This window comes from Thunnus albacares, chromosome 11 (assembly GCF_914725855.1).
Source record: "Thunnus albacares chromosome 11, fThuAlb1.1, whole genome shotgun sequence".
NCBI classification, from domain to species: Eukaryota; Metazoa; Chordata; class Actinopteri; order Scombriformes; family Scombridae; genus Thunnus; species Thunnus albacares.
Genome location: NC_058116.1, coordinates 3,349,767 through 3,364,046, shown reverse-complemented (window position 1 = coordinate 3,364,046; position 14,280 = coordinate 3,349,767). Strand labels below are relative to the sequence as shown.

Sequence of the window (14,280 nt, the reverse complement as noted above, 5' to 3'; positions counted from 1 at the left end):
GTTAATGAATGTCAGCCTGTCTAACAGTTTAACTATTTACTAAATTAGATTTTTAGTGAGTCTACTGAAAATTTACATTGAGCAATCTTTAAAAAATGTTATAAATTCATACAATTATTATTAATTTATATATATTATGAAATGTAATATATTAGAATTAAAATATGATAATGCATAGAGGCAGTTCATTTTTAAAGACATTAAGAATGAGTAAATTAAAGCCAAGTGACATCACAACCCTATACTGTTATCGTTAGATGAATATCATATCACAGAAATGCTCTTTTCCTATGAAATAATACTGTATATCATAAGTTATCCCTAACATCCTTATACAATGCTATTAAATCAGTTATTTTATATAAGACATTAATATTCCACACTAATTAATATTGTGTCATATGTATATTATCAAAGCATATTCATTATGCATCTCCTATACATTTACCTTTACGCTTTTCTTCTACTTATCTGTATTTTGCTTCTTCCCTCCTCTCTGATATGTATTTTTGTTAAGAATGCTGCCAGCAGGGGGCAGCTACCGGTTTTAATGAATGTTTCCTAAGAGTTACATAAAAATAATGCAGAAGCAAGAAAAAACAATTAAAATCTTTATTTTTCTACAAAGAAATGACTCTTGCATAGTTTACAAATGATGCACTGAAATCACCATTCTCTTTAAGGCTAAACATATGATAGAATTCTTAAACTGATCTCTATCTCAGTCTCTCTCTCTCTCTCTCTCAGTCAGCAGGGACGCCAAAGACATGCTGAAACATAAACAGCAGCTTCCTGTACGCTGAGACCGCTCAGCTATGGAGCTTGTAACAAAACAAGAAGGCCCCGTGTTATGACTGGCCAAATAACTCAAGGCACATGAAGTTCTATAAGACTCACATTGAGGTGCAGTATCAAAGCATCTGGCTTGTTATGCAATACAGTTCATACTAACTTGCACTTCCAATTGCTTGACTATTAAAATATATAAAATATATTAAGCAGTTCACCGTTGGTCGAGTATATTTTGAAATATAAATAATTAATTTGATTCAAGTATTGCAGGTTCAAAGCTACAAAGCAGGACCCTTGCTGAGTCAACTGAGTACTAGTGCACTACTTTGCCAGAAATCACACCCACTCACATAACGAAATATCACGATAAACAAAAGGTTAAAGAGACGTCTCCATTCTTAAAACTGTAATATTCAATATTTCTATGTTAACCATGGATCAAATAATTAAGTGTGATATGAAAGTGTCGCTCATAGTGACAAACCCACAGAGCGTTATCATCGGAGTCTGCAATTCCCATCGGCTCAACGGAGCGTTTTAGGATACTTTTTTAGCTTGTTGTTTTTGGTTTTCCAGCCTGAAACTTTACTGTTTGGTTCACTGGTGCGCTCTCACCAGTTTCATCTCCAGCTGCAGCAGGCATAAACCCACTGTACACTCCATGTCCTGCTCCAAGTGGCAGACGGGCAAAGTTAACGATTACCTACACAGTCCAGACTTTAACGACTAAAGAACCAGATATTTTTCTCAGTTAGTGGAGACCAAACCAGAGCTAAAAGGAGAGTCACTTACATTCATTAGGATGCTGATGTTGCTCCATGACAGCTGGATGTGTAGATAGCCGATTGTTTCCTAACAAGTTTATGTGATCTCCTACACACTTGTGTGTTTGCAGGTGTGAAAAGGCGACTTGTTTTGCAGCCATAAAAGGTGATAATGTCGATATTATTAAATGAATGAATGCAGCTTTCAATCAAAAGATTTTGTTGTCCGGCGGCTGCGTCTCAGTAATCCAAAGCAGAACGCTATACAGCTAACATAACAATAACTCTATAAGACAAAAGCAGAAGACTGTCATTTCAGTCTGGCTCATCCAACTTTTTTTTTTTTTTTTTTTTTTCCTTTAAATCATTTCAGTTACAATAAATTGATGTCTCCAGGCACAAATTGCAAAAATTAATTCAGCTGAAAATGAACTGAAGCTATCAGCCGACATCTGACCTAAGACACGACATAAGTTCCAAATGTTGCCGAGCTGAAATGCAGAAACTCCAGTGGTGGTTTAAGACTTGAGATCAATGGGCAGAAACATCCATCTACACTATATGAACACCACCGTCATCCTGCCTCTGATATGCTTGGTCAGTTTAACCACACATCTGCATCCAGTGAGATGAAACATTACAGTAAGTTTCTGAAAATGTACTGCTTCTCTCATACCGACCACACAGCGTCTCTCTGAACTAAGGCATCACTTTCACATACTTATATAAATACATACTCTTTGCACAAAAACAATAGAACTAATCAAGAAGCAGCAAAGGTGATATTAAATTTGAAGGTTTTTTTTGGCATAGAAGAAACAAATTATGTTTGCTAGCAGAATTGTGGATATGTAGAGAAGACAGTTCCACATAAAAAAAAAGGAAGCAAGACACTGACAGGTCTGCCCCGGGCTCCTTTACTCCACACTGAAAACCTCCCTGATGTCCACAGGTGGGCAGATGTCCTCATGTTGATCAGTCACTTTCACTGCCTGATTCACTCAGCTGGAGGTCATTCTCTGCAACACAAGTAGATGGGAAAGCAAGCTGATTACATCATTTCATCAGTGTTTTACCTTTGTTTCATTTTACTGGATTCTATAATCATTTTTGTGTTTTATTTTACTCTACAGTTTGACGTCATCATACTGAGTGAGGGAGTGTCATATTTCTTCACAGACTATTCCTGAATCCTGCAGTGCAACCCTGCTTTATTTAGACTATTTTATTTGGAGTTTCATTTATTTGGATAAAATCAAGGACATAAAAATAATAATAATGAATTTTTTTATGTTGCTTTTAACACTTTTGACTATAAATTGTTGCCATTTATTGTCATCAGTTTATTCCAGTGGTTTGTGTGTTATAGGACTCAAATCATGATCCATCTGAACAAAAGGCATCACTTTGGCATGAACATCCGTCTGCTGCTGTTCAACGTGTTTGATAACAGGATAAACATGTGCATTAAAAACGTAATCCACCTCCCGTTTTTTCCTGTTTTTCTCGTTCCCCTAACCGGTTTCCCTCTTCAAATCGACAGAATAGAAATTTAACCATTAATTTTTCGCTTGTCTGTCTAAAAAAATATTTCAGAAGCTAAACGTAGCTGGATAGTTTCCTCTGTCCTGTCAAATTGATAACGACAGTTTTTAGTTTTGCTGTGCTGCTTAACATAATGAGCTCAGGATTTATCAAGAGGACGACTGCTTTACTCCAAACAGTTTCACTGTATGAACCTGGACTGTGTGTGTAACAGCTGACCTACTGGATGTGTAGAAGAATACAGAACATTAATCAACATTAGATCCTGACCGACCCCGTCGGCGTGTCAGATAATTAAATAATCAATGAAGTTATGCTGTTGTATCTTATGCTTAAATGCGCACGGTGTCTCTGAATGGAGAGATGCAGCTGCGGGGAGATCACTGCATCTCTCTCTCTCTATCTCTCCCGACGCGGAATATTTATTTATATCCTGAATATTTATCCTGTTATCAAACAAGTTGAACACAGCTTTGGACAAATAACGAAGGAATTTGGTCTTTGAAAATGGAAATGATGTCCGTGTTTATTTGCATATAGAGCGGGGAAGTGAGATCTGATCACATGTGGTCACTCAGGACACATGTAGAGACGCATGTTAATGCCAGGTGTAAAGAGGGCCTTTAAACATCATTTATTTGCGCAAAAAGACAATCATGAAGCAATAAAGTGACAATATGTTTGAACTTTGTTGATGTAGAAACAAACTTTAAATGTGATGTCACATTAACCTTAGAATTTTTAAAAGTCACTTTTTAAAACATGGACTGGAGAAGATGTCATTTCTTCCATAAGTTAGAGTCCGTATCTGATTGAAAACTGACCTGTTAGTAAAATATTTGGTATGTTAAAGATTAGAGGACTGTCTAAGGCTGCATTCACACCAAATCCTGCAATGTGTGAAACATGGCAGCCCTCCTATCCATTAGAATGGGGACAGTGTGTTTACGCTGCGAGGGAGGGGACAGCATAGGGCTCAGCAAAATAAAAAAAAAAATAAAAAAAACATGTGATTGGTCAACATAGTGCCTTATCAGATGACATGACATAAGCCTGCGATCAGACCGCATTCCACTGTTTACTGAGGAACTGTGAAGATGGAAGAGACTCATCGCCGCAGTGATGACCTTTCCAGAGCTGTACAAGCCTGCCATGAGGGAGTACAAAGACTTCTATCACCGTGCACTCACATGGCGTTGTATCGGGCTGTAAGTTGAAATTTCTGGTTCGGTATTTCTACTTGTGCTACAATCAGATACGTCACACAGATGGGTCATGCAGTAACATGCGCACACCTCTGCAGAACCCTGCGTGGTAGTGACGCTTTTCATCTGAACGCAGCCTAACTCATCCAAGACTTGAGAGCAACCAGCTGGTATCAACTTCTGAGTAATGACAAGCACAAGAAAAGGATAAGCTTCCTTAGAAATTCAAATGGATCTGAGAGGACTACTCACTGAGTGTGTTCATGAGTCCTCCTCCGCTCTCCTGGGGGCGGCTGTGTGTGCTGCTGGTGTTGAGGATAGGCATGCTGTGGTTTGCCGGGGCCAGATGCGGCGCAGAAGTGCGTTCATCTTCAGAGTCGCTGCTGCTGGAGCTGTCCTCGCTGCTGGAGGACGAGGAGCTGTTGGAGTCTGAGGAGCTGTCGCTGCTCATCTGGTCCATGACCCGCGCCTCTGCCATCAACTCTGTACAGAGAGAAGCACACAAGCAACAAGGAATATGTGATAGTTAATAATAACACAGATTATAATGTATTAAGTCAAACACCTGATGCCAGGTGTTGGTAGCACTAAAGGTCAGATAACCCTGGCTCTGTCACTTCTGTGTTGCAGTTCAATGGAAGAGCTTCAGCAGCTACATTTCCATTATGGTTTTACGTATCTTTTGTCTTTTACAAGCATAAATACACCTACGCAGCTCATTTAGATTGACAGATGCTTTGTGGCCGTACTGAACTCATTATAAATTATGTACCATCTTGTATCTGCATTTCCGGAAGAAAGTATATTAGCAGGAGGAGAACTTTTCCCTTCTCTCTCCCTCTTGCTACTTACAAACGAAAAAAAATTTGCTTCATATGTGTTCAGACACATAAAACGCCCCCACCCCCCCGTGAAGGTTGGCTTTGAGTGAAGCTGTTTCAAAATGACTATAAATGCATTTGATTTCCAATGTGGTCAGACAGCACTTCATGAGAACCAGTTCTGAGTAACCATAAACCATCATAAACAGCTGTCAGTGGGTGTCATGACTCCTTGAAGGAAACGGAAAGGTTGTTTTCCTTTTCCACTGCAGCAACTAAACTGTTTCAGTATTAGTTTTGGCCAATGAGCTGTTGTTGGATGTTTACATTTTTCAAAATAAGAGACCGAAATGTTATTTTCTAACTTTTTTGATGTTTTTTTTTTTTTGTTTAGTACCGACATAATGAACCATGACCCCAAAACCAAGGCACCAACTGAACCATGAATTTTGTGCACCATTACACCACTATTAAATATTCATTTGAAGTTCATTGTCAGTAAGTATAGGCTTTTTTAAGACTTCATGCGTCCAGTGGATACTGGCAAACTGGCTAGAATGCAACAGTGGACATGGCCTTCTGAGTTTTGCTGAAAAAAAAAAGTGTTGACCATAAATAAAACCACATGGACACACAATCACTGATCTAAGCTGCTGGACAATTTCATCCACTTGCAAATTTGCTTCAAACCTCAATAAAAAAATGAGACATGAATGCTCATGAAGGTCTACACAGTTGAGGACATTGTGCCTCACAGCATGTTACCTCTCTCGATGTCATCCATGGGTGATGCTGGATGCTTTTCTTTGGGGGGAGAACTTTTGGAGCTGGTTGAGGTTCTGTTACTGCTGCTGCTGTTGTTGTTACTCTTCATCTGCTGGCCCAGGCGACTGGTCTGCTGCTCCAGGCGAGAATGGATCTTACTGCTGCCCTCAGCCCTGGAAATGCACATGTACAGGACAAGCAGACATGTAGTATATTTCTACTAAAATGTTGCACAAGTTTTTTAGTGAATTTCTATCATTTTGGTTAAAAAACAGTATTTATTTTTTGCTGCTTTCCACCTAACATGGCTTTGTATTTGTTTATTCAATGAGTGTTCCCACTCATTGAATAAACATGGTGTGTTTATGTGCTGCTATGGTGGGGGGGGGGGTGAGATGCAACAAGGGCTCGCATCTGGACTGAAACCAGGGTTGTTTCAGTTATGTATACCCTCCGACATCTGCGCTACTTTTTTCTACCCACCTGGTCTTCTTCACAGCTATGTTGCTGTTGAGTTTCTCTAGTCTGTACTCTCCTGTGTCATGGTTCACAATAAGGATGCACTCTTTCATGTACGGCCTCTTGGATCCCTTGAAAACTGTTACTGGAGCACTTGAACCCTGAAACACAGTTTAATAAACTTCATCAATAACTTGTGAAACCCCCAGAATCTCTATATATTTCTGAATGCATAATTGTGAAATCTAACCACTGCTGCATACTTAATGTTAAAATATTTTGCTCTGAAAACTGGAAAAAATTTGGACATATGATTTTGTGGGGTCTGACAAATTCAGACAGAAAATTATCACGCGCTGGGTTTGCTCATTGTTTCTTTTCTTGGATCACATGGCTGTCAGCATGTATTGGACAAACGTCAAATCAGATCCATTCCATTCAGGCACTTCTGTTTATCCTCAGTAGCCCCATTGTCAAGTTTGAATTATTTATCATGAGTTTTAGGGCCTGACTCTTACCAATCCAATGTGAGCAAACTGATTTTTATCAACTTGACTTAAAGTTTCATATCTGAGAATGACAAACATACAGAGGGTGTTCATAGTAAAATATTAATATATAGTAATAAATCATAATCAGTAACATATTCAATTGTATTTAAATTTCATTTTCAGATAGTATTCAGTAATGGTTAAATTTCACAACTAGGTATTCAGTTACTTTTAAGATTTAAAAATATCGATGGCCTTTGCTTTGCTTTGATGGGAGTATAAAACACGAACCTCTAAATTGGGTAAAGTAATAGTGACTTGCTCTCCTTTGCCCACTTCAAGCTCCCCTTCACACGTTGTATCAATGGAGGCTGGTTTGAAGTCATCTGTCGGGGGGGAAAAAGCAAGCAAATGTGGTATATATATATATATATATCATAAAAAATGTCTATGTATTTCATGCTCAATATTAAAATCAGTGACATGACTGTGTTTGTAGATTTTCACTCCCTCACTGCTGCAGTTGTCCACCGGCACCAGCAGATGGCGGTGGTGTCCACGTTGCTGATTAGCCACAACTAGCTAACGTTTTGACAGCTTGACCATTAGTGGTTTTTAATAGACGAGAGTAAAATAACTTATGAAGACGACATGGCAAACAGAAAATTGTAATCTTACTTAAACGTGTCAACAGCAGGCGGATACAAATGGACTTGACGAGGCGGCTAACGCTGACGCTAACTGACGCTACACGGCTAACAGCTGCCTGCTGCTACTAGCATGAAAGTGTTAGCAACTGTAAAAGTCAAACATAACGTACTGATTTAAAGGACCACTTACATCGCACTGTGTGGTAGCCGCTTTTGGGGTGTTTCTCAAACGTCTCTCCTAATTTCAAGACATGTTCTTGGTTGTCAAAGTTGGAATACGCTGTACCATTCATTCTGAGAGTTTGACGAGCTGTGAACTTTCTGCTGTTCTGTTTTATCCGATAGCAAAGTTCCGCCTCTTCTTCGTTGTGATTGGTCAAACAGACTGATCCCTGGTCTGGTTGATTCAGCGTCTGTCAATCAAGATTTCGTAATGACAGGGCATCTTTAGGGCTGTCACATGGTTAATTGGTGATTCTTATTTCGTAAAAATGAGAAATCTCTGTTTCCCCTTTTTTCCATCTTCTCACTACTACTATTGTGGTTTGTTTAGTTTGTTTTTTGTTTGTATGCTTGTCTTGATATTTATATTCATACATTGACTTATCATTTATTTTAATTTAATTTCTTTGACTTTTGATACATGCAACCTTTTATCTATCTGTATGTTCTGTTTATTGGCGCTGTTTGATGAAAATGAATCCAAACTCATTTTTTCATAGTTTTTTCATAAATATCACAAATAAGAATAAAAAAAGAAATCAACTTTACATTAAAAGTATGGAATATTCATGTTTAATAGAATTCATGGAAATAATTACAGATTTACTCACAGTGCCTAATATTATTTACTGAAAAGACCATATTCACTGTGCAGGGTCATTGTTTGGTTTTGTTCTAGAATCCATAACACTTGTGACCAGTCAAGGAAAAAAGATAAATTGATAAATACACATTTTGCACCTTTTGACATAATGTGCCTTCGTGGTGTTCGACATAGTTGTTTAACTATGGTCAGACATGGCCACTGCCATTAAACCCATTAACTCTTGTGTCTTTCAAATTTCCTTTAAATCTTTACACTAAAATGTTTTCTATTTTTAAATCTTTTGTTTTTGTTAATTGATTAATTAACTGATTATGTGTTTTTATGTTTGCAAACAAGCTTGTCTCATTGGACAAATATAGTCTTTTTGAATTTGGCCTCCCTCTGCCTTTATTATTATGCCATCATCAGGCTATGGTGACATACAGTACAGTCAAACTTCTCAATTACTACTTATTACATTATATTATGTTGCAATTCTGACAAATCACTTCATAGACATTGTGTTGTGTTAGGTTTATAGAAGAGAAGAGCGGTCAAAGAATCAAATTTTATATACATGTTTTAGACCTCATGAAACACTCATATCAAAAAATGTTATTGTCCAACTGTGTGTGGGGTCTGAAAATAAAAATACATCATAGAGTTGCATGATTTCTCAACATTTTCTGGCCTGTGACCAACACTTGTAAAGACAACACTTGTAAAGATGGGAATTTGACTGTGGCATTTTCTATTGCCGTGTGTGTACCATTGCTTTGTCTTGTGCATGATATTATACTGAATACACAAATATATCCATAGCAAATATATTAGAAGCTCAACTCACTGACAAACTGCCTTATACACTAAATTAGCAGCATCACTGGGCTGAGCTGGAAACGTAATTACTGATAGAACAGCTCAAACACAGTGTGGAGATCCTGAAGGTCTGGCAATGAGAGACTAATGAACTGCTGCAGTAACTGTTAACTGGCTGCAGTTTCAAGCTCTATAGGCTGCAGGGTCTCTGAGCTCCATACGCCTTGTGGCAGTGAAAATAATCTCTTTTCCTTTCTTTAAACTGTTAATGATTCCTAAGCCTTAAATTCCTGCCCTGTCTGCACTTTACTGAGGCCATATGCTCTACTGCCTTCAAACATTAAAGGATCAACATCTAAGACAAGTGGACTGTCAAGATTACGCAAGCGTATTATCACCACTTTGTCACAACTTGGTCTTTTTGCACGTGTGTGTGTGTGTGTGTGTGTGTGTGTGTGTGTGTGTGTGTGTGTGCAGGGGGATGTGTAAGAGGTCAGGTATGGAGCCCACTGCAACAGCTAGGTCAAGTATTATAAGTATATAGTGATTGGGAAAAGGAAGAGGCACTGTGAATGATGGAGGAGACCAAAACAAGTGCTTTGGGAGATGTGAGGAATCATTTAAAACATGAAAGAACAAAATGTGTGTTATTGAACAGACAGTGTGGCAGTCGGGGGGCAATGTCGATCTTTGACCTCTAGATTATAGAGTAAGAATCAGAGTAAAATTCATCAGCTGCAAGAAAGTTCTTGCAGGGATGGTTTCAAAAGGAGATCCATTTTAAAAATACATTTTCTTTGGCTTGTTTTTCCATTTTTTTGTGATAAGTATCCTCTTCTAAAGGTGACAGTACTGTGTTTGAAAAAACTACTGTGATGGATTGCAGAAGGACTGGAATCCTATTTCACTGTATCTGTATCCCATGTGAAAAGAAAACAGCAGGGGTCTGTTTCCATGGACGGAGGTAAACAGTGGCCATCCTCTGGTGATATCAGTTGGGGGTTGCCTTTGGACCGTGGGAGGTAAAGCTTACTGTTTCTAAGCAACTATCCACAAGTTTACAATGCTGTGGTCGAGCCACAGTAAAGAGTTCCAAGGTTGTGAGCCAGTAGTAGAGGTGAAAGAGATGATGGCCCCGATCTGAAGAGTGGAAAGTCTATATTCAGCCAAAGTAGGCAAAGCTGCTCTCCCAGTCTCAAGTCACGTCTCAAGTGCTGAAGGGCAAGTCTGAGTCACAAGTCTTCATACTTAATACTGAATGCAGACAGTCCCCTGTAGTTCCCTGTAGGTCAAAACCTGGGAATTAAATTAATTTACTCTCAAGTCTCAAGTCAAAGGATTCAAATCAATATTTAAGTCTCAAGTCCTGCAGCTTTGTGACTTAAATCTGACTTGAGTCCAAGACAACAGTTTTAAAAAGTAACTCTCCTTCATCCCCCTCAGCTCTTATGTTATTTTGCATGTATGTGAATGTTGTATATTCTTTATCTGAATAAAAGATATACAGTATATCTCAAGAGATCTCTGGTTAAATAAAGGTTAAGTGAATATAAAATATTATGTATAAATATAAAAAAAGTATTTCTAATCTTTTGCCCACCACATTTAGACATAAAAAGAGCAAACATAGTAGAAACACCATATATAAATAATTCTAATGCAACAACACACACCAGCCTTGTTAGTAACATGTGTTCAGAATATCTGTTGAATAGTTTCTTCAATCTGACAATAAGTGAAACAACATGGGTAGGAATATGGTAATTTGCACAGGAAATTTCCACATACAACCAAATGAAAGAGACTCAGTTTAAGATACTGTATCATTTCCAGATTACCACCTAGTTTTGACACAGGATGAATCCAAGTTTGACAGAAATGTGCTCAAAATGTGAAGAGGCAGTGAGAAGTTATATGCACTGTACTTAATGTGGATATGTATTCACATTGAGGATTATTGGGGTGAAATTGTTGCTAATCTTAACCTGATTTTGTCCAGCTTGACACAGAACCTCAATACTTGCTTTTTACTTACCCGATCCTTATTATCAAAGGCTCTTATCAAATTGGGCTGTTCAATGTTCTTACTTTTGCATATAAGATGGATATTATATTTCAGACTTGACTCATACTGAATGATGGAGAGAGAATGCTACCATGATCTGGGCTCCTTGCCTTTTCAGTCTTGAGGGGGTGAGGAGGGGGACATATGGGCTGAGTGTGGCCACAGCTAGCTTTTTTCATCTGGGCCAATCAGGAGCAGAGTGAGAGCGATTGTCCTATGGCTAGCGCTGCCTTCAAGTGCTGTTGGAAATATCAAAGTCTGAATATGAACGTCCTCGCAACAAGACAACAAAAACTTTACCTGTCACCACAAGACAATAGCAGTGTCCAAATAGTATGTCTATCCTATACACCAACCCGATTGTAATGATAAGAAGTCATTGTTTTCATATTTAGACATTTTTACTGCAATATTTCCTATTCATATTTCCAATCATTCTGGGCATAGAATCCTTCTTTTTTTTTTTTTTTTAATGTTGATGCCTTTATAAGTAGTAAGATAATATGAAACCATGCTGAAACTGTATGTAAATGCAAAAATGGTTAAGGCTCCTTATTGATCTTGGGTTCTGAGTAATCTGTGGGTAATCCAATGTGAGGTGTAGGATGACGATAAACATGGAGGCTGTGTCAGTGCTATGATTTGTAGGTTTATTATAGTTTTGCACTTTTGCTTTTCTAACCTCAAATAGACTTACAAGCCTATGCCGGCAATTTATTTTCTTCATAGGCCAGAGGATGCAGCCCAAAGTGTCTCTAAACTGTTTGATTTCCACCAAAATTATAGCTATTATAAGACACCTCATATCGTGGTTTCAGGGCAATGTGCATTTCACAAAAACAGTAATTAAACATTAAATAGATTTAACAACAAAAAAAACAAACAAACAAAATCAAGAAAAGCAGAATAAGGTGAAGAAAGAAGTCATAGCCTATTTCGTCGACCCAAATTTCAAATTCGGATTGTTGTTTTTACGAGCGGTTCCTGAAGGCAGCACAGTTCCCAAGGAGAAAACCGCAAAGGAAAGAGGTCGTGAATCCGGGATCCTCCGGTAAAAATCACTCATAAGAGCACGAGGGAAGGATGGAAAATAAATGAATGGCCGACCAGTGTGTGATTTAATGTGAGAGCAGTAACCGTCCAGCCTGCGCGGATCCCGCTGTGTGACTCAGATTACATCCTTCAGTCTGAGGAGCAGCGAGTGTTCAACCTGCTGTCTGAATCTGATTCCTGGCAGAAACGGGACTTCTCCTCTCTGATGTGATGGAGGTGACAGCGCTCTGAAAGTAACTCTGAGTAAGTAGCCCACACATGAACACAAATGATATTTTCTTCTATAAACAAAAAAACAGATGATGGTTGATGTAGCCAGTATTTTGCTTCACCAATCAATGTTTCTATTCACCGGTTGTATCCCTGAAGGATTTTTTGCGTGTTTGTGGTCCTCAACAATGAATTTATGTTTTTCCCCTCATGTATCCCAATTACAGTAGCAGTATTCATACTGCTATACATAATAGCCCAGTAGGCATTTCTATGACTCTCCTCTTACATCCCACTGCAATCTGTCACAGTTCATGTTTTTGCTGCTGATGTTTAAATAATGGAAAACAAGCTGGAAATGCTTGTGGTCTTAATATGTTTTTTTTTAATCATAGAGTCATTTATTGATGATTACCTCAAATCATTTAATCAGTTAAAGACAAAAGTAAAGAAAATGCCCATTACAACATAAAGGAGCCCAGAGGGGCGTCTTCAAAGGGCTTGTACTGTCTGATAAACAATCAGATAACAAATATATTTAGGTTATTAGATATATTGAAGGTATACAGTATATAGTCTAGTGATATATAGCCTCTTACCACTGAATGGACGTTATGGTGAGATGATTTTGTCAACAACTGTTTCCGAGGTGAAGAATGAGTGTTCAGTCTTTCAAGCCAATCTTTAAGCCATCATGGAGATATACGTAAAGTAAAAGAATGTACATTTGTATTTAAAGTAAAAGAATGTAAATTTGTATTTAAAGTAAAAGAATGTAAATTTGTACTTAAAGTAAAAGAATGTAAATTTGAACACAATGGCATGACAACAAGCCAAACTCCATCTGCTGAGGAAGATCAGTGATATGATTGAAAGCTTCAGAGCAGCTACTAAATGCATCTTCTGTTAGGATTATTTTGTGAACTTCGAAGATAGCAAATTTGTGAAATTTGACTTGCAAATATTTGTCATATTTTCCCTCTTCAAAGACTTATTATTTGATTATCCAAATTGCCCTTGATTACATTTCTATAAACAACTAATCAAATAATTGACTAATGCTAATCAGAACTAGTCTTAATTGTTTAGTTTCTCTACTCTAAAACTGAGGCTATATTGAGACTTGACGTCCCCACTAAATAACTTAACGCCATTATCTGAATCAAAGGAGGGAAACAGCTGCCAGGTTGAACTCCCGTTACCCTCAGGAATTGTCTGACAGCCTGCACACTGTCCTCAGTGTCAAACAGTCCTATAGACTCACATGGAGGGTTAGAACTGTCCTGTCTCTAGTGTGTTTTAATGTCAAGAAACCACAAACAGATTTGTTCGAATCAAACCCAGCTGAGGAGATTTCCATTGGTACATATGATTTTTACCCAAGATGGGAGAGTGTAAAGCCATGCTGCAATAGAAAACTGTTTGTCTGTACTTTCTGTTCTCTCTGCGTCATGCCACTTAGGAAATGAAATAGCAGTATAGTCATTCCTTATTTCCCTTGGGAAATCCCTGGAGTCTTTCAGGTACTCCTGGGAGTCCTTTAGTGTAACATTTTGGGGATGACTGGGCTACAGTAAACAGGTGCAACCAAGTCATGACTGGAAATGCCTCTAGGGCTGATGGGAAAACTGGCTGACGCCCAGACTGCAATCAGATAATGTTAATGAATACGGTAAAATTGTGTTATTTGCACTAGCAGCAGTTTCTTTGTTTTCCAGGAATGGTAAATACTGTATAATGGAGTGTGGGCTTGCTGCACATAAATAGTTGATGAAAACTGACTTAGTTGGAGTCTTTTTCCAAGATGAGGGTCACATGACTGGAAGACCATTT

At 38.2% G+C, this 14,280-nt stretch overlaps 1 protein-coding gene across 1 annotated transcript; it reads right to left on the bottom strand.

Moving 5' to 3' along the window:
* Positions 1 to 598: 598 nt before the first annotated feature.
* Positions 599 to 7,853, bottom strand: eaf2 (ELL associated factor 2). The gene is made up of 6 exons (XM_044366484.1): positions 7,683 to 7,853; positions 7,134 to 7,228; positions 6,376 to 6,512; positions 5,893 to 6,065; positions 4,559 to 4,789; positions 599 to 2,575 (listed from the first exon to the last, which is right to left on the bottom strand). Exons 1-6 carry the CDS (start codon positions 7,783 to 7,785, stop codon positions 2,532 to 2,534), a joined length of 783 nt encoding a protein of 260 aa, XP_044222419.1. The 5' UTR covers positions 7,786 to 7,853; the 3' UTR covers positions 599 to 2,531.
* Positions 7,854 to 14,280: the final 6,427 nt, after the last annotated feature.